At 40.8% G+C, this 19,460-nt stretch overlaps 1 protein-coding gene across 1 annotated transcript; it reads left to right on the top strand.

Moving 5' to 3' along the window:
* Positions 1-2,703: 2,703 nt before the first annotated feature.
* st6galnac5b (ST6 (alpha-N-acetyl-neuraminyl-2,3-beta-galactosyl-1,3)-N-acetylgalactosaminide alpha-2,6-sialyltransferase 5b) lies at positions 2,704-15,419 on the top strand. The gene is made up of 5 exons (XM_005747491.1): positions 2,704-2,893; positions 3,451-3,672; positions 10,403-10,812; positions 12,338-12,445; positions 14,305-15,419. Exons 1-5 carry the CDS (start codon positions 2,873-2,875, stop codon positions 14,546-14,548), a joined length of 1,005 nt encoding a protein of 334 aa, XP_005747548.1. The 5' UTR covers positions 2,704-2,872; the 3' UTR covers positions 14,549-15,419.
* The last annotated feature ends 4,041 nt before the right edge of the window (positions 15,420-19,460 follow it).

Genomic DNA, 19,460 nt, shown 5'->3' with positions numbered 1-19,460 from the left:
AAAAAAAAAGAAAAACTACTTTACTAATAAAAATCGCACCAAACAATTCATTTTTGTCTTTTATCACTGACATAAGGACATAAGCAAGAAAACATTTAGGTTTCTTCAAATAACTCAAAAACCATTTTCTGAAATCACTCCTTCTGTTCCTTCAGTTTATAATGTGCAGCACAAGATTCATTTCAAATACAAAAGGCTTTCACTCCCTCGACATATTTAATTCATGATATAAAGCCAGTACGTGACTACAGCCAAAATTACATTTCCTTTTCTGACTGTCTAAGTATATACAGATACACTTTCAGAAAAAAGCACCTTATTCAACACACTGTCAGTAGGGTGGTGCCATCTAAGGTTTACCAACAAGGGGAACTTATTTGTAACATTGTGCATTCGGAAGAAGGCTGGTAGACCTCTGGAACTTTAAGGAAAAAAAATCTAAAGAAATACCAATTCAGTTATTTATATATTAATTGATATATTTGGAAAGATTGCACAGTGCTTACTAACTAAAGCTCTATCTCACACCTGCAGAAATCATTGTCTTTACATTGTGGTAGGAAACCAGTGGACCCATCAGGTAGAGGGAGACACAAAATGAAATATATGTAAATGTATTGAATATTTTTATTTACTGTAAAAACCCAGGTAAAGTTAAACGTTTAGAATATAATCAGAATATTGCCTCATTTGTTTTTCTATTTTACCAAATGCCTCACATCTAGAACAAAACAGTGCAACACGCTTCTTTTATTTCTTGAGGAGATACCGGATGCTTTATCAGTTACATCTTGCTAGTACAGTTCCTTCGGCTTTAATTGTTCATGGATTAAACAAGGTTCTGGAAACATCCCTAAGAGGGTTTGGTCCATATTGATTGTAGTTGTAGATTTGTCATCTACACACCCATGATGCAAATCTCCCACTCCACCATATCCCAAAGATGCTCTGTTGGATTGAGATTGGTTTGAGATTGACTGCAGAGGGCATTTGAGTGCAGTGAACTCATTGTCAAACTCAAGAAACCAGTAGGAGAGTATTTGAGTTTTGAGACATTGTACAGTCATCAGAAGATGGGTACACTGTGGTCATAAAGGGATGACATGGTCAGCAACAGTACTGTGGTGTTTAAACAATGCTCAGTTGGTGCCATGGAGCCCATGGTGTGCCAAAATGAGACCCCCTATGGCATTATACCAGAAACAGTGAGCCAAAACTGGGTGGATTCATGTTTCCCAGTCTTAGTTGACATTAATGACACCTAGCGTGGTCTTCTGTTGCTGTTCATCTGATTTAAGGTTCAACAAGGAACAGAGGTGCTCTTCTGCATACCTTGGTGGCAACGAGTGGTTATTTGAGTGGCTGTTGTCTTGTTATTGCCTCACAGAAATCGAGCCATTCTCCTCTGGCATCAACACATTTTCACCCAGAGAACGGCAGAAATGCTCAGAGCCGCCCATCCGGCATGGAATCAATTATTGCCCAGCTGATGCTTTAAACTAATTTCTGAGAGCTTTGGAGAAACATGGGGGCAGTGTTGGTCAAGTTACTTGAAAAAAGTAATCAGTAACTAATTACTGATTACTTCCCCAAAAAAGTAATCCCATTACTTTACTGATTACTTATTTTCAAAAGTAATTAATTACTTAGTTATTTTTTAAAAACACGATTTACAACCTGAATAGGTGATAAAGTGATAGATCTTTCAGCCCAATTCTACTTTTTCTGCATAATCCATCATACAAAATGTGATCAAATGGAAAAGTCTCTTTTTAAAACTTGTTTTATAGTTTTAATCTTTTAACTTTATGCATCAAGCAAACATTTAATTATATGCAACATTCTCTGACTGGAAGAAATTAGTTTAACATTTATTTTCTGCACATTCCAGCACATAAAATAAAATATTTTTTGTGTTTACACTCAGTCTTTCAAATAGATGCAAGTAAAACACAGCAGAAAATAAATAAAGTCAAAGACTCAGCGGTCCTGTTGCTCTATTTTCACCTGTAAAGCAGGACTAGGGTAGGCGGAGGGTTACCCTGGTGCAGGTGTGCCGCGGTCAGTGGAAGAATCCACGAGTTTCTCTGTGAGTTTCCCATTACGTCGTAGCTACTCGGTGCTTGCTCGGAAGTTTCGGGGGGGTTTTTTCGCTGTAAAAAGAAGTTTTCTTCCCACGCACAGCGGACACTAATGTTTTTGTCACTTTTTATGGAGTCAAACTCAAAGTAAGGTCAGTACTTCCACGCTTTAAACGCTGCACGCTCATACTCTCTCTGCACTTGATATGTGATCCATTGTTGATCTGCACACAGCTGTTGTCACTGACGTTGCACTCGCTTACGTCACTGTCGTGAGACATTCTGCAAAAAAATCACGGTTTTAGTAACGCAGTAACACAGCGTTCCTACGGGAAAGTAACGATAATCTAATTACCGTTTTTGCAATAGTAATCCCTTATTTTACTCGTTACTTGAAAAAAGTAATCAGATTACAGCCCATCTCTGCATGGGGGACAGATGTTTTTTTGTTTTTTTTAAACCTGTTTTTTCTTAATCATTTGAAGTATTTTCTTTTAAAATAAATTCACATGTCTATAACACCAGAGATTAATACATGTGAATTTATATTGACAGAGAAACGGTGCAGGAGTATTACTGTTTAGAAAAGGCTGACGGAGGAAAGTCGGGAGGTGGAGTTGTTTAGGACCATGAGGAGCGCGCTGTTGAATGAGGGCTTCCAGGAGAGAACGGGAGCAGAGTAGTGGAGTGTCGTTTTCTTTGGCTGCGCGGTGATCCCAGTAATGCCGCCGCTCAAGTGTTGCATGCTGAAGAGTCCCGACACCTAGCATGAAGAGCCGACAAAAGGGGAAATGAAGATGAAGATAAAAGTGGTAATTATGAATGAAAGCCGTCGGAAGTATCACTGTAATATTCCGCTGTGGGGAGCTTTTATATATATATATATTTCTGCCTCTCAGAAGTGGAGTTGCAGACTGAGCTCTTTCACCGAATGTGACCCAGTTGCACTTTGCCACATACGCGTAATATTCACAGAGAATAATCCTACAACAGCTCGGCCGTTTAAAGTTTTTTTTCCCTGCGTGGGTTGGGAGTGGGGATGGGGTTAAATATGACACGTCTGAACTGAGCAACCTAACAGTATTTTTGCAGCCTCGTTTTAAAACGTGTTTTCTTGTTGACAGAGCACGTTGAGCGCATTTGAGAAGAATAGCTGGCATTACGTTTTGAGCCTTGCATTTGTTATGTTGCATTTGTTTTGAAAGCTTGCAGTTAATTAGTCAAAAAGAAAGAAAGAACGAAAAACAATCCTGACCAAAGGTGCAGATTTCATCCTCAAGCTTGTGGCTGTGTCGGTCCTGAACTGGCTGAATCATGCTCTGGCGTGATGTTGAGATTTGTCTTTCTGGTGTTTCACGTGTCCCTGCAGTGCCAAGGGGTTGGTGGCATCATCATCGTTACCATGGTTACTGGCTTTTTGTTGGTGTACAACAGCAGCTCTGGTGACAGATCAGCTTCCTCATCAAGTTCTTCGTCCTCATCGTCCTCTTACCGTTTGGATGCGCGAGTTCAGTCCACTAAAGTACCGGACAGATCACAGAGACTCCAAACAACATCTCTGGAGGGGTACTCAGGTGTCATGGATCATAAGGTAAATATGGACCATCTGTTCCCTGTGAACCAAGTCAAGCCCTGTTATGGGCGGTAATGATGCTGCACCTGGTTCTTTGAAACTCCAGAGCACTTGCATGCATATTACAAACAGAGATATCATGGTCCACATTTGTTTTTGTCTTTTTGTTTTTTATAAAAGCTGCTTAGGAATTGAAACTGTGCAGGATATAGATCATCTCAGATGTTTAGCAGTAATGTTATCTCACCTGAAAGTCAATAATGAAACTGTTTCCATTTTCAAAGATATCAAAGATATAACATAACACACAATAGCAGTGTTTCTTTGGAGTGTTTGGGTCCTTGCCAGTGCATTAGGTGCCTGCACAGAGAGGAGGAGGAGGAGGTTTAGTCCTGGAAAATATATGTTTGAAGGTGAAGTGAAGTGTCTGGTGGCTAAATGTGTTTTGATTTAGGCACATGGATGCACAGAAACCAGTGACACGACAGAAACTCATGGGTCATAACATACTGCAGAGTGACAATGTTTGGAAAAGAGCAAGAAATTCGAATTCAGCATCTTTATGACGTTTTTGACAAATTAACAGTTCTCCAACCATCTCCATCAGACTACACAAAGGAAGGTGAATTCACCCTGTGCATTTGCACATCTTTGTAATTGGATGGTCATATCATAAACATCATCAGAAAGCACATTGATTGCGCTGATTGCTTTGTTTTTGTTGTTTTTTTTTAGCAGCTGTACCTAATTTGTATTCTGCTGTCATCCAGGTAAAGCAGAGAGTAGCATGCAGAGTTCAGGTGTCCACTAAAAATGTGTTTTTTAAAATCCCCCCCAGTGACTGAAAACTCATTTGTGTATTTAATTTTTGTACTACTTTATGTGCCAGACAGTTTTCCTTTTTCCTTTTTGCAGCAGCAGCAGCAGCAGCAGCAGCAGCAGTGAGGTCTTTTCGTTTGAACTTTTCACAACAATAAAAAAGTTCTAAAAACCAGTTCATTAAAATTGCTTAACAATTTCCATTAAGAAAGCAGCACGAGTCTATTGAAGGTTTATTTTGCCCTCAAAGGCTTTTATAATACCATCTCATCTCTTAAGCATGACCTCAAAGTTCTCTTTATAGTTCACTCTGTTGCTTAATTCATAATTAATGTCTTCGGCATAAAATATTTAGTGACAAAAGCACTTAAAACAGGGTGCATTTCAACTATAATGTCTACTCAAGATATGACCACTGTAATCTTTTGGTCGTGTAAGCGGCACCTTCAACAGTAATATAGTACAAAGGCCCGATTCTCTGACCCACTGCATTATCACAGGCTCGTCTTTGAGATAGATGGAGCATTCACACAGCATTACGTCTCCCCTCGCTGAGAACAATATACAGCAGGACACAGCAGAGTGGAAAGCATGCTGCAATGCTCAGGCAGCACTGGACAGGAACGGATTTGGAGAAAAAAAGTTTTGCTTAGTGTTCACCTTACACTGCTCAGCCATCAATGAACCAGAGTGTGAGAGTCATGCTGCTCTGAAGAGAGGATTCTGCTTAGGCCTGTTGGATTCGTCTCTGTGCTGTCTTGAGTAAGCTTGATTCTACGATCAGCGCTCAGATTTTGCAGGTAGTCTTAGGAGAAATGAACGCAAGCTGCTTCACTTTGGACTTTGCGCGTGGCCACTTTATTATTCATGGTCTCTCCCGTTCATCCAACCCCTCCTAGCTGACAGGTGATTTGTGATGGATCCACACTGCGACAGTTTCATACTGCTTAGTGTCACTCTGTACCTCCCTCCCATTGGGGGAGATTCAAGCTCTGCTGCTGCTGCTGCTGCTTCATCCTCTGTCAGAGCCCAAGAATGACTAACCAGAGCAGACCTGCTGCAGGATCTGTGGAGTGGGTGGATCCTTGCGTATAGTTCCTTTTAGGGTCATCTCAGGTCTGCTGCTGCTTCTAGTGGAGGGAATCTTGGCTTTGACACAAGTGTGTGTGCAGACACAGAGACACACACCATCACACAGCACGAGTACACTCACGCAGACACGCTGTTAAAATTTTATGCCCCCATCAGAGCCAGAGATGCTTGGGAATGTGAGGAAAGCTCTATCTGGTGTGCCTGCTGGACCCTGATTATTGCCTGTATTAACTTATGTGCATATCTTGTTCACATGGGCTGTGATTTCACTAAGGTGGGTGGTGGTCTGTGGCGGCTTTGCTCATTTATGCATCACCCAAGAGGTGGCAAAACACCCAGCACACATTAATCACTAAGACTGTGCTGCCTCATGTAGCAGAGGGTTATAGGCTTAACATTTGGCTTTCCTCTGTTCTCATTTCGTTGCTTAAATGTGTGAAAAGAAAACAGCAGCTTTGAACCCCACAAATCTCCGTACTGTGAGATCACACATCGGAGTTATGGTGCATATTTGTGTGGAATAGTTTCTCATTGTGTTTCTCTCTGTATGACTTCCGCAGCGTCTGCAAGTTTTCTTTTGGGGAGCTTTCTGCCTCTAGTATGTGTTTCTTTTCTTTGGCGTGTTGCAGTGATTAGAGCTGCTGACTTGAACAGATTCTTTCACACACACACAGGTTAACACACTCTCGCTCCATCTTCTGCTTGGTCCCTCATCTTTGCAGCCTCACTGATGTTTTGCCGATTCGAGTTAAAGAGATGTTGACCTTTGAAGAACTGTCAGCAGAGCCAATCTACATTGGCCTTTATAGTCTCTAATCACAAAGCCGGTGTGAAAGCACGAGTGCGGACTGTGTGCCAGCGCAACTTTATGATGTACCTACTTATTATGGGCAATGCCTCTTTGTGCTCTGACAGCTTTTAATGCAGCCAGCCTGGGGGGAATGGGCGCCATTATAATGCTTATTCTGTCTTTACCTGTCTGACGTTCAATTTAAAGCCGTCTCGTAGTGTACAAAGGCAGCTTATATTAACAGTCAGCGTGTGAATAAAAGCAGGAACAAAATAAATTCAGCTCTTTGAGCTCTCTTATTGGATGACTTAGGATATACACATTTAAATTCAGCTCAAGGTAAGGGAGCACTCCTGGTAAAACTGGCGATGTTATCAGCTGTAACACTCAGAATGATAATACAACGCCTAATTTGTTGTCTAGTTTTTACTGAAAAATTAGGCGAATAGCAGTAGTCAAGAGGAAATCGTAAACATCACCAGCAGGAAATGATTTTTTGTCTCTTCTCTCTCTTAGTTGACTCGAGCAGAAGAAGAAGAAGACAGGTGCTGTTATTGTCTTAACTATTTCCTCAAATTGAGAACCGATTTGGAATCGCGACCTGATTGTGTGTCATTGGCAGGAGCTTAATGAGATGTCTAGGGGAACTGTCGGGAGGATTTCATTGTAATTAATTGGTCTCTGGGAAAAGAAAGCAGCACTGATCGTGAATCCCTCGTGCCACAGAAGAGGGGCTTTTTCCATCTCCTCCTGCTCTCAGCTGAGCCACTATAGCCCAATTCTGTGCACTTTGGAAAGTATTCAGTGACAATGTTCAACATCTAAATGATTTTGATTCATTTCCAGAAAACGCATCTTGTTTTTTTCCCACTACTGCTCCTATCACAGGATAAGTCTTTCTATTGCTCACAATAATCAGAAATCCAATAAAAAAAGTCTAAAACCAAATCAAGCAGTTATTGTCTGTGCATTCTTTCTGTGTATGCAGAGCTTTGTTATTATCTGAAAATGATTACAAACTAATTATTGAGGCACACTGTAGATAGCATGTTTCTACAGTTAAGCTTCCATAAGTGAACTTCAAATCTGCAGCTGAAAATAAAATAAATAAAGCCCCAATTATTGTTTCTGAAAATGTCTCTATGGAGACCACTGGGCTAAGTCTAAGAGTCAGCTGAGATACAGTATGGAGTGTGCCCACTCCACTACCTTCTAGCAGTCTCTGTAGACTAATACCATTATAACCAGTGCTAAACAGACACCAAAGCAAGTTACCTGGATATCTAACAGTCATATGAACAAGTGGACAAAAAATCTCTGATTGAAGGTAATTCAGTTTCGTAATGTCTTTGGCTAAAACATGCTCTTTTTCCAACCTTGACCCTACATGTTGATCATAAACCTAACGGGCAGCTTTACCTAAATCCAACAAAAATAACTTAGTCCAAAAGATAAGTCAGAAACTGGTGGTGAGAGACAAGCAGGTATAAATCTTCAGGTTACTTATCTGGGGTTTAATCTGGTTAATTACGACAGCAAGAGACATTTTTTTCCCAGGTTTTCTTCATCACTTCTGTCTGACCTCTAAATATCACATCCCACGACTTCTTCCTGCAAGTCTGTGCGCTGTAACCTTTTTAAACCGAGGAGGTTTGCAGACATGAATTTGGAGACTGGAGGCACAATAGAAGAAGCTCTTGTTCAATATCAAAGGTTGACTGATGGGGTTTGCTCTGAAAGCAATTATGATCTTGGGTTCCCCTGGGAAGTGTATAATCAGGATCATACTGATTAGTCTGGAGTCAGAGAGTGGGCGGTAATTGACTGGGACTGGAACCAGAGCCGTACTCCGAACTGCATCTTCTTGTCCTGCTCTTAACAATATGGACCTCATTAATCCAGTCAGCTTCATCATGCTTCAGTGAACAGCCTCGGTTGAAATTAGTGTCTTTTTAGGTCACGTTAATTCAGGAAAGCGTATTGATTTATAGGTTGTGCACTATTGATCAAGGTAGACAACCTTCTGTCTGCATAATAAAGTCTGAATATGTGTGCGTAGGAGTCAGCAGGTGTTAAAGTGATGGTTGTTTCACGAATCAAAGGACAAATCAAAGGTAATTCAAGGCTGATTATGAGTGAAAACTACTTGTAATGAATTCCATTCATTTATTTATCCAGTCACTAGTCTGTGGGTTGCACCTTCAGCTGCCTGGCCTCTGAAATATTCTGCTTGTGATTTTGAAAGCCAGTCTCGCTGTGATACAGGATTTATAAGTGCCTATTTCCCAGCAACATCAAGCTGTCAGAAGCTCTGGGAGCCGAAGCTGGAACTTCAGCATCGCTGTCAAGGACACTTTTATTATTTCACAGGCACTTTAAACTATGACACCAGCCTGGCAACCTTCAATTGACTTTCACTTGTTTAACACACCTTCCTGACTTTTAACATTATTATAATTTGGATTATGCTTTGCGGTAATTGCTTGGACAGTGCTTAGGGGAAAATGCACTTTCTGTCTCTCTGTTGTCTGCAGAGAAAGAAAGACCTAAAAGGACTGTGATTCTTCCCAGCCAAGATGGGGAGGGTGTGTTTGTGCAACCAAGTGTGTAATTTGCTCCAACCTACCTGATATTGAGAGAGCGCGCACATCCCAACAGGGATGATTTTCAGGGGGGAAATCTGCTGGAGAATGGAAATGTGATGAGTGTTCTGAACAAAGACTTTGAGTGTGTTCGTTTGAAGGAATTCCAACTAGTTTTGGATCTAGATGTTTTTCAGACTGTTGCAAATTCTTGCCAGAGAAACGTGATTTCATTACATATTTTGGGGCTATACTGAACTCGCCACACAGATTTACAGACATCCCCAGACATTGCACTCATACACACATTTACAAAGAGACACACATGCACACATGGCAATCATTCAGCGTGGGGTCACAGAGATAGTGGGGGTGTATTATAAATATAGCTGTGGTAGCAGTGCAGCCTCTGGCGCTGGTAAAATCACCTGTCTGCACACGCACGCACGCACGCACACACACACACACACACACACACACACACACACACGTTCCCACCTCAGAACCTGATGGAGTGTGAAGTACCGAGCACAGTTCAGAATGCCGATGCAGCTCTCTATTAGGGTGGGGAATAATTCATGTGAAGAGTCTCTGGGTGTTTGCTGTCGGATCATTCAGTCTGAGCTCGCATTTTTCAAGTTTGAAAAACCTGGTTGGATGCCGCAACATGAATACCTGGTTCAATTCAAGCCCAAACAAGCACTCTTCACTCCAATGCTGCACAAAAAGCTTGCATGAACAGGATGTTGACCAGTGCATGTCGTCCCTGTTTTATGTTTTTTTTTATTTTAAGTGAAAACTGCTGAATGTGTGATGTTGATAGAAAATGAAAGCACTGTGTCAAATAGCCTCTGCTCTATACTGTCAACTGTTTAAATAACAGACAGAGTCGCCCAATACAAGTCTACCTGCTTGATTCAAGACCTGTTGGGATGCAGCCGAATCATAATCAATGATTGAAAGGGCTCTACACGAATTTGCTTTAAACTCCAGTGTTAGAATCCTCTTTGCTGATGCTTTATATGCTTCAAGCTTGCTTAAGCTTTTCGTGGTTGCCACATTTTAAAATCAAGCAGAGCATCTCAGAAAAAATAAGATTTGACTTGATAGTATCTCATTTCCCACATTTAAATATGTCAACAACTACTGAATGCAAATATTGTTGGTTTCTGGTTCTCAAAGGCTAAAAAACACTTTTTAACACACTTTTTATCTTCATGTGTTTAAGATACATTTTCAATCATGTAAGTAAAAATAATACAGTATCTTGCACATCAAGTTAGGACCTCGCTCTGAAGCTACATCTGGTTTTACGGAGTGCCAGAGAGATTTAAACTTATTTATCTGAGACTGTTAAGTCCATCTGTGACTTGTGGTTGGATTTTTCTCTTCCACCACTTTGTCTCATTACATAATGTGAATGAAACTGCAACGATGTCTGACTTTTTAACTTTGAACTTCACAGCCTCTGAACATGCACTGCAGGACTTGTGCCCTGGTGACCAGCTCTGGGCAACTGACAGCGAGCAAGCGGGGCGAAGAAATCGACCGCTCTGAGTGTGTTATTCGTATGAACGATGCTCCCAGCCTCGGGTATCAGCAGGACGTCGGTCGGCGCGCAAGCCTGCGTGTTATAGCTCACTCCAGCCTGCAAAGGGTGCTGCGGAGCAGGCAGGAGCTCCTCAACATGAGCCAAGACACAGTGTTCATCTTCTGGGGACCGAGCAGTTGCATGAGACGTGATGGAAAAGGCCATGTTTACAACAACCTAAAGCTTTTAAACCAGCTGCTACCCAAACTTAAAATCTACATTATTTCCAGGATCAAGATGCTGAAGTTTGATGAACTATTTAAAAAGGAAACTGGGATTGACAGGTAAATATTCACATGATGAGCGAGTTTTATATTTTTGGGACTTGAATGAGACAAGATGGAGAGGTGAAAGAAATCAAGAGACACACAACACACAAAAGAACTGTCAGTAGTGTTTATATTAGGGGAATATATTACAAAGATAGAAAGCACTCATTTCCTACCTATTGTTTTATGTACAGAATTCAGTACACAGCAGATGTATGTTTGTCATAAGCAAAGGCAGGAGTAAGGGATTCATTATTCATTATTTTTTGTTTTGACGCATAAACGTAAACGCAGTTTAAAGAATGCAAAAACAACAGGATGCACCAGACGCTGATATTACCTTCGAGATGTAAAATGCAATTTGTGAACAAACTCCAAACCCTGATTGTGCAAACAGGATGTGATGGATATATGAGCTGAGCGAGAGGCTGCGATTTGGATGAGGCTTTAATGAAGAGCTGCAGCAGCTCCCAGACATGCCAGAACCCTTTGATACATGTGACTCAATCTTTGTAGATGTAACTACATGAGTGGCCGACACCTTTGCCAGCATTCGTGATCGTTTTGGCAATCTCCCCTCAGGACATCTGTGAGTCCTTATCTTGAGGCTATCATCATCATTCACTCACTGATCTGAAAACTGGAGAAAAAAAGTAATGCATGGGAAGAATCCATGCTACTAAACTGGCCAATCACAACCATTGTAGGCTGTGTTCATGTGACATGTAGTTACATTTCCAGGAAGCAGCACATCATTTCATCATCAGTGTAAGGTTTCAGAGGGATCTACAGATATAACATACCTCCAGTGTACATTTTATGCAAAGGTATAATTTTCCTATGGGAAAGCCTAACAGGTTTATGCAGCTGGTACGCATCAGGAAGTGAAATGCTTGCACTGTAGTCCCAATCCTGCATCTCGAATAAAATTATCTTTGATATTGCATTAAAAAGTAATAACATTCTAAAGAAACAGCTCACAAAAAGAAAACATTTTACCATCAAAAATCTCAAGCTGGGTTACCAAAGAGGTATACACGTTTTTTGCTTTTATAGAGATTATGAAGCGGAGGCACGTTTCCTGACTTTTAATACATGGTAATTGTCTCTTTGCATACGCGGGACAGGCAAAGTGAAAATGGCTGAATGTGACCTTGCAAAAAAGACAAAGGCAGACAAAGACACCTCACTGTCGTGAATGCAGCTATTCATCTAAACTCATTTGCATGTGAACAATAAGCCAACAGAATGAAAACTGAATGAAAAATGTTGCATTTGAATGGCAATCCAGTGACTTCTGCTCTCATGTAGCAATAGCCAGTGTCAGAATGAATGTTTTCATGTATTTATCTTTATTTTATTTTCTATTCTATTCTATTTCTTGCCCATGTATCAACTGTCACACAGTTGGCTACAGGGTTTCCTCTTCAGCGACTGATCAGATGAAATCTACCATCTTTAATCTTTTCTGAACAGGCAGTAAGAAGGAAGTGCGCTCAGTATATTTTTGTGAAAATGGTAAGCTTCTCTTTTCTTCCAGGAAGAGTTCCAACTCCTGGTTGAGCACCGGCTGGTTTACTATGGCTATAGCCCTGGAGCTGTGTGATAGGATCAACGTCTATGGCATGGTGCCTCCTGATTTCTGCAGGTAGATTCCTGCCGTTTCTTTTTCTTCTCCAAATATTTATTAGCTTTGCTTCATTTTTTTTTTTTAACTTAGCATAATATGACTTGTAGATTTTTATTGATAAACCACCATGGCCAAAACATAGTTCCATGCAATTCAAATATTTTGGTTTTCAGTAATATTGTGTCAGTTTATAATTGGGTAAAAGGCCAGCAGGGTTTTCATTTGATGTTATAAAGTAAAGACCCCACCATTCTAAAATATGATATGTTTTTTAGTACCAAGATGTGTGATGGGAATTTTAATAGACTACAATGTAATTACTGAATAATAGAGCATTGAAAACCTATGATGAAATGACATATTATTATTGGCAATGTTTAATTTTACAGACGTACAGTTATTTAGTCTTGAAAATCTTAAATACATGAATGTTTGTCATATTTGTCAGATTTTACACAATATGGTTTCTCCACTATTTAGTCGGTTTATTACTACTAGGATAAACAAAAAACAAATGGAAAGAAGTCTGACGTTACAGGACTGCATTATTTCTTTGAGGACGAGCTCTTTTGGTCAGTCTGCATTAAATGTAAAGGTGTGTAAGAGTGGAGCTCTGTACCCGTCAGCGTCAGACAGCAGAGTTTGAAATGCCAGTTAAATAAATTAATAATCAGTTGATTGATAAGCAGATACAAAGCAGTGAGTTGGTTGTTCTCCTATTGCCAACTCGTTTCCCTTCACTATTGGGCTTTTGGTATGTTTTCTTTTTCTTCTTCTCCTTTTACCTTTTAAGATGTAGCCAGGGACCACATATTTAAATGATCCCAAGGCTAACTCTTGTGTCTTTACAGAAATAAATATAATATAGAAATTTTTTTTTAGATAAGCTGCTTAATCATTTGAGCATTTTGCATTTTGCAGCATTTTGCTCTCCACCAACTCCCAAAAGAAATATCAATGTTCCACCATATTTAACATCTACTAACTAGCTTTGTCTGATGGGTGCAGTGGGTTTGGAGCTGCACAATGCAGCAGAAAACAAGACATACCAATCCACCGAATGTTATTAGAATTAAATAATTGTACTGAGAAAGAGCGTGTCACACGTGCACGCACTTTTAACCCTTATTCACTGGTTTGTGAATGTTATTTTCTCCTTAGCATCGAGTTTTGTCTGTTAAAATATGCATTGAGATGCTTTATCCTCACAACAGGTTCAGTTTGTCACTTCCTGTTTGAGCCAGTGGGCCAAATAGTGCATGAAGCGAATGGAACACTTCTTCTGTTTTGTGCTGCAGCCTCACTCTGTGATTTAGTGTGTGCCGACACCACTGATGTTTCCACATAAAATCGTGTCTAGTGCATCTTTAATGATGTCTTCCAACTTGGTAATATAGCATTTACTCCCTGCGGTGGACGGCAGCACCACTGAAAACATCTTCACATTTTACAGTGAAACAGCGCTGCTGAAAATATACTGTACAGGTTTTTACCATGTGTTTTTAGCATTTAAGAGACACTGGAAAATTTGCTGATTTTATTTTCTAACATTTGGCCGCAAGGACAAGAGCACAAAGAACACTTTGAAAAATTCATGGCACTCTCACGTGTCACAGAAAGCTCCTCCACTGAGCTTTGTGTTAGCGTGAGTGTCAGATGAATAGGCGAGTGTATAATGAACATTTCTGTGAGTGCAGATTCTTCTGATCTTTCTGTTTTTCTTTGTTCCTTCTTCTCTTTATTCCCCTCTCCGACTTGTTTCTTTCCCCCTCCCCAACCATGAATCTCATAATTACACACTATTTCGACATCCCCCCTGTGCGCATTGGCTTTCATGCTATTTCATGGCTTCCTCCTCTCTCTTCTCGCCTGTGTAGATCCTCCTCCCATCCTACTGTACCATATCATTACTATGAGCCCTCGGGGCCCAACGAGTGCTCCATGTATCTTTCTCACGAGAGAAATCGGCGAGGAAGCCACCACCGTTTCATCACAGAGAAGGCGGTATTTGCAAACTGGGCTCGAACCTGTGACATCCACTTTTACCAGCCAGACTGGAAGCCCTCTCCCATCGTCACCACCGTGAATGGCTCGTACACTGCAAATCCAGCCGGATCCTGAAATGCACCCCAGAGACGATCCCCAGAAATGTGAAATATGTGTGTGGATGGTTTTCAGCGTTCAGATTCCCTCTCTGGCCAGTATGAATACACAAGACAGCAGCAGGACAGAGCGAGCTGCTTGTGGCTGTTAGCCGACTGTCTAAGCAGCTTGGCAGAATGGGATCATTGCGTAACAGCAGCACAAAGCCTCAACAATGCTTTGGAAGTGTAACTCTAAAAGGATGAATTTCATACTGGAATCAAAGCCATGAGGGTTGTCTCAAGTGTGCTTTTTACACAAAATAGAGCCGCTTTAGTAACACTTGAGCTGTCAGAGAGGAAACAGGCAAAAGGAAAACAGTAAACACTGAAAAACTGGGTGCATGTCTCATCTATTCTATCAATTAAAATGGAATAAAAACTCTTCCATATGACGCCAACGTCATGCCTTCAGTGTTGCGCTGATGACGCATAGGATAGTAGTAGGCTAACAGACCACTTTACTGCTGGTGTTCACTGATGATTATGTCATGAAATGCCATGCTTACAACTGCTATTTTTTATGCACAGGTCCATTCACGCGTGGCGAAAAAAGAAGGGACTATATTCATCATTTTCATGAATAATAAACCTAGCTTTATGATTTTCGACTAAAGTGATTGGAATTCATGAGACACTTCACTCACAAGCACAAATGTCAGCTTCATGGTGGATGTAAAAGCGTATCCTCTTGGGATATAAATGTCTGTGACAAATTTCATGGGAATTTATCCGATAGGTGCAGCCTGAATGAAAGTGGAGGACCAACCAAGTGACAACGCACGGCTGGACTGGATTTTTACATTACTGGGTTGGATCATTTATGCTCTTAATGTCTGTGTTTCCACATTCCTGTAAGAAAGTCATGTATAGTTTGCCAATATTTGGCATTAAATGTGATGGAAATAAAATTCTTGTCACAAACATGGCACAGTACATCATGTGTAAATGTAATCTCCCCTCGATGGAAGTCGTATTTAGACACAGTCCAGTTTATAGAGACATGATAATTAGGTCTCATTTTGCTCTCTAGCTCTCTGCAACAGATTGCCCTCAAGAAAGCCCTGCCAGCCCATGTGTCTGATACTCGAGGCCATGATTTGTTCTGTGATTAAATCCAAATGTCAGAACAAGTCCTCAAAGGCTTTTTCCTTGACTTCCAGCCAAGTCAGCTACTCTACCACAGATAAAAATGATTATATCAAAGTGTCCTGAGCAGCCGCTTCGGTCTTGACCCACGGGCTTCTGTCTTCCTTCTGTTCAGCATACCAATAGAGGGAAACTGGATTCTAGCTGGGCCTGATATTGACCTATCCAACCATATCTCTGGGGTTAGGGGGAGCAGCATGACTACTGCAGAATTCAAGTTGTTTCGTCCCGCAGAGGCGGGCTGCAAGAAAAAGGCAGAGTGCTGCCTGTTTCTGTGTTCATTCACTTTTTACCAGTAGGACCAGCACTCAGGTTGAATCTTAATATTGTAAGGCTCTCAGGTGCTCTGAGAAAAGCCCACGCTGTGCTGCGGTGTCATGCTAAGTGGACTCACTGCTCCTTAGATCTGAACAGTGTGCACTGTGCACCAATTACTGGCTCTTCAGGTAGAAAGGTTGAATTTTAAAAACCTGAAAGGACAAGTTGGCTGCAAATGAGCCTGCTGTTGCTATCTTAAACACCTCCTTGAGGCCGCATAATCATTTCCATTAAATGTGGAACCGTTCAAAGAAAAAAAAGGATAACATCAAAGCTGTGATGTAGGCAATTTGAAAAAATTATCAGATCATACATCTTGGATGCCAAATGGCATTTAAAACATCATTTAAATGTAATAATACTTTATTAGATAAATAGTTTGACTAAAATATTCTGAGTTAGATAAAAAGACCATTACCATCATTATCTCTGTAAGTGAAAATGACCCAGAGCTTATTCTAAGAAAATCACTGGAAACAGAGAGAAGCAATAAGCCAAGCTGAGTTTATCGATACGGCACATTTCATGTGACAAACATACTATAGAAACATTATAACATTAATACTAATAATACTAGTGTGTAAAATGCCTTTGTTTTCTTTGCTGGGCTGTTTTTGTTGATCACTACTCCCTGACAAAAAATAGGCAAACTGTGAGTGTCTTTACTAATATGTTGGATTACACTGAAATATAAATCATCTAACCTCTTCTGGATTAAGACCCTTCAAACAAAACTGATTATATAGGAAACTGATCATAAAATGTACGCACATATATATTTATGCCATATCAAACAGTAATGTTATTCTGTACATTTCCCATTAGCAAGAACATGTAGACTTTGCTTTATGTCTCCTTTTTCAATTCATATAAGAATTATCATCATAAACAATGGTCAAAGATATAAAGTAGCACCACAGTGTTTGTTGCCCTGCTAGTAAAGGTTTAATCCAATTTAATAGCTATGTTTTCTCTGAGTCACTACCAGAAACAGTGCAAAGCATCCAACAAATCCCCAAATCTATCATTTCCATTACCAGTGTTGAGTTTGATATTCCCTCTGTGCTTGGCTGTGAGGTCTCTGTGGGAGTAATTGAAACAGCAGCAGGATAAAGTCACAATTTCCTCTCTCCAGGAGTATTTTCCATTATGGTACATATCACATATACTCTGTGGAAGCACAGAAATTGGCTAGTGACAAATATGTCCTATTCATGACAGCTGAGTTTTATCAGCAAGTCTGCAAAATACCATCATCCTATGTGGAGCCAAGACACGTGAGAGATAAGAATTCATGGTGTTTAGTTTTCTCAGACTACACATCATCAATCTTAATGCCTAAAAAACTGTAAATGATCTTTAAAGAGAAATATTGAAACGAGTGCTTAAATTGAATATTGTAATGGTCATTTCCATTCAGGTCTGTATGTTCTGAGTCTACACTGACACCTGGTGGCTTCACAGATTATCGGCATTTATTTTTACACGGTAAATTCCTCTGATAACATCTTAGTACTATATATGAGAAATGTGTCAGGCTGTATTTATACCTGTAAACATGGTGACGATGGCCTGTTGAAGTTCAAACTGACCATCAGAATGGGGAAAAAGGGTGATTTAAAGTACTTTGAATGTAGATTTTTTTTTTTTCAGATTAGCTGATCTGAGTATTTCAAAAATGGCTGATTTACTGGTCTTATAGTCCAAATAAGAGAGAAAAGATATCCAGTGAGCAGCAGTTCTCTGGGTAAAAATGAACTGTTAATGCCAGAGGTTTGAAGAGAAAAGCCAGACAGCTTACACTTCTCTGCACAAAAGATGTGAAGACTGCTGTGCGAAGTACACGTTAGATTTAAATCAACCAAAATGTACTAAAATGGTTTGAATGTTTCACAGCTCAATAAATTTAAGTGCTTTGTCATTTGAAAGCTTTCTGCAGAAGCATCCCCACATGTAAGACTGATGAGAGATCACATCACTTCTTCACTTCCTGCCACCATCGACTCACTTCAGTTTGCTTACCGGACTAATCGTTCCACAGACGATGCCATATCTCACCTGCTCCACACATCCCTGAGTCACCTGGACACTGGCAGAGGGAATTATGTTAGGATGCTGTTCGTGGACTACAGTTCAGCATTCAACACAATAATTCCCTCTAAGCTTTTCACCAAGTTGACGGATTTAGGACTCAGCTCATCACTGTGTCAGTGGATCCTCAACTTCCTCACAGACAGACCCCAATCAGTGAGGGTAGGAAAACAAGTCTCCCCCTCCATCTCACTCAGCACTGGAGCGCCTCAGGGCTGTGTTTTAAGCACCCTGCTGTACTCACTGTACACTTATGACTGTGTAGCCACATCAGACACCACCTCCATTGTCAAGTTTGCTGACGACACTGCTGTTGTGGGCCTGATCTCCGACAACATCGAGACGGCCTACCTGGAGGAGATTAGGAACCTGGAGACCTGGTGCCAGGAGAATAACCTCCTCCTAAACATCAGGAAGACTAAGGAGCTGATCGTGGACTTCACTACAAAGCAGGCGAGGAATTACAAACCCCTCATCATCAGTGGCACGCCAGTGGAGAGAGTGGACAGTTTCCGATACCTGGGTGTCCACATCACTCAGGACCTGTCATGGTCCTGTCACATCAACACCCTGGTTAAGAAAGCCCGTCAGCGTCTCTTCTTCCTCAGAAGACTTAGAGACTTCCATCTGCCACTGAAGGTGCTCAAGAACTTCTACTCCTGCACCATCGAGAGCGTCCTGACGGCAAACATCTGCACCTGGTTTGGGAACAGCACCAAGCAGGACAGACGAGATCTGCAAAGGGTGGTGCGCTCGGCAGAACGCATCATTCAATCAGAGCTCCCTGACCTGCTGTCCATCTACACCAAGCGGTGCACGGCCAAAGCTAGGAAGATTATGATGGACCTCTCCCATCCCAACAATGGACTCTTCTCACTGTTGAGGTCTGGGAAGCGCTTCCGCTCCCTTAAGGCCAAAACAGAGAGAATGAGGAGGAGCTTCTTCCCCCAGGCTATTCGGGGCCTGAACCAGGTGTAGGACTGGACTCTCCCAACACGTCACTATAAGACTGGACTCTCACACACGTCACCACACGCACCACCACACATTTCCTATAATCCTATAATTCCTATAATTTATAATCCTTATCTTTATAATCTCTTCTGCTATTTGCACATTCTTTACTGTAAATTCCTAAGTTCATTTGTAAATTTTGTAGTAAAGTGTAAATATTGTAAAACTTTTCTTCTGTCATTTATTGGTCGGGCATTGTACAGCTACAAGCATTTCACCCCCATGTCATACTGTGTATGGTTGTGTGTGTGTGACAAATAAAATTTGAATTTGAATTTGAAGATACAATCTGATAAAATGTTACTGTTTTCCATGAAAGT

This window comes from Pundamilia nyererei, unplaced genomic scaffold, assembly GCF_000239375.1.
Source record: "Pundamilia nyererei isolate P.nyererei 1_Seehausen unplaced genomic scaffold, PunNye1.0 scaffold00199, whole genome shotgun sequence".
In the NCBI taxonomy this organism is placed as follows: domain Eukaryota; kingdom Metazoa; phylum Chordata; class Actinopteri; order Cichliformes; family Cichlidae; genus Pundamilia; species Pundamilia nyererei.
The sequence above is the reverse complement of the archived record's forward strand: the minus strand, read 5'-3'. Positions and strand labels throughout refer to the sequence as shown.

Excerpts from the sequence above, each read along its gene's own strand:
- st6galnac5b (XM_005747491.1), top strand. The coding sequence starts at position 2,873 with ATGAAGATGAAGATAAAAGTG. Across the intron at positions 2,894-3,450 it reads TGAAGATGAAGATAAAAGTG|TGCCAAGGGGTTGGTGGCAT; the intron begins GTAATTATGAAT and ends GTGTCCCTGCAG. Across the intron at positions 3,673-10,402 it reads CAGGTGTCATGGATCATAAG|CCTCTGAACATGCACTGCAG; the intron begins GTAAATATGGAC and ends TGAACTTCACAG.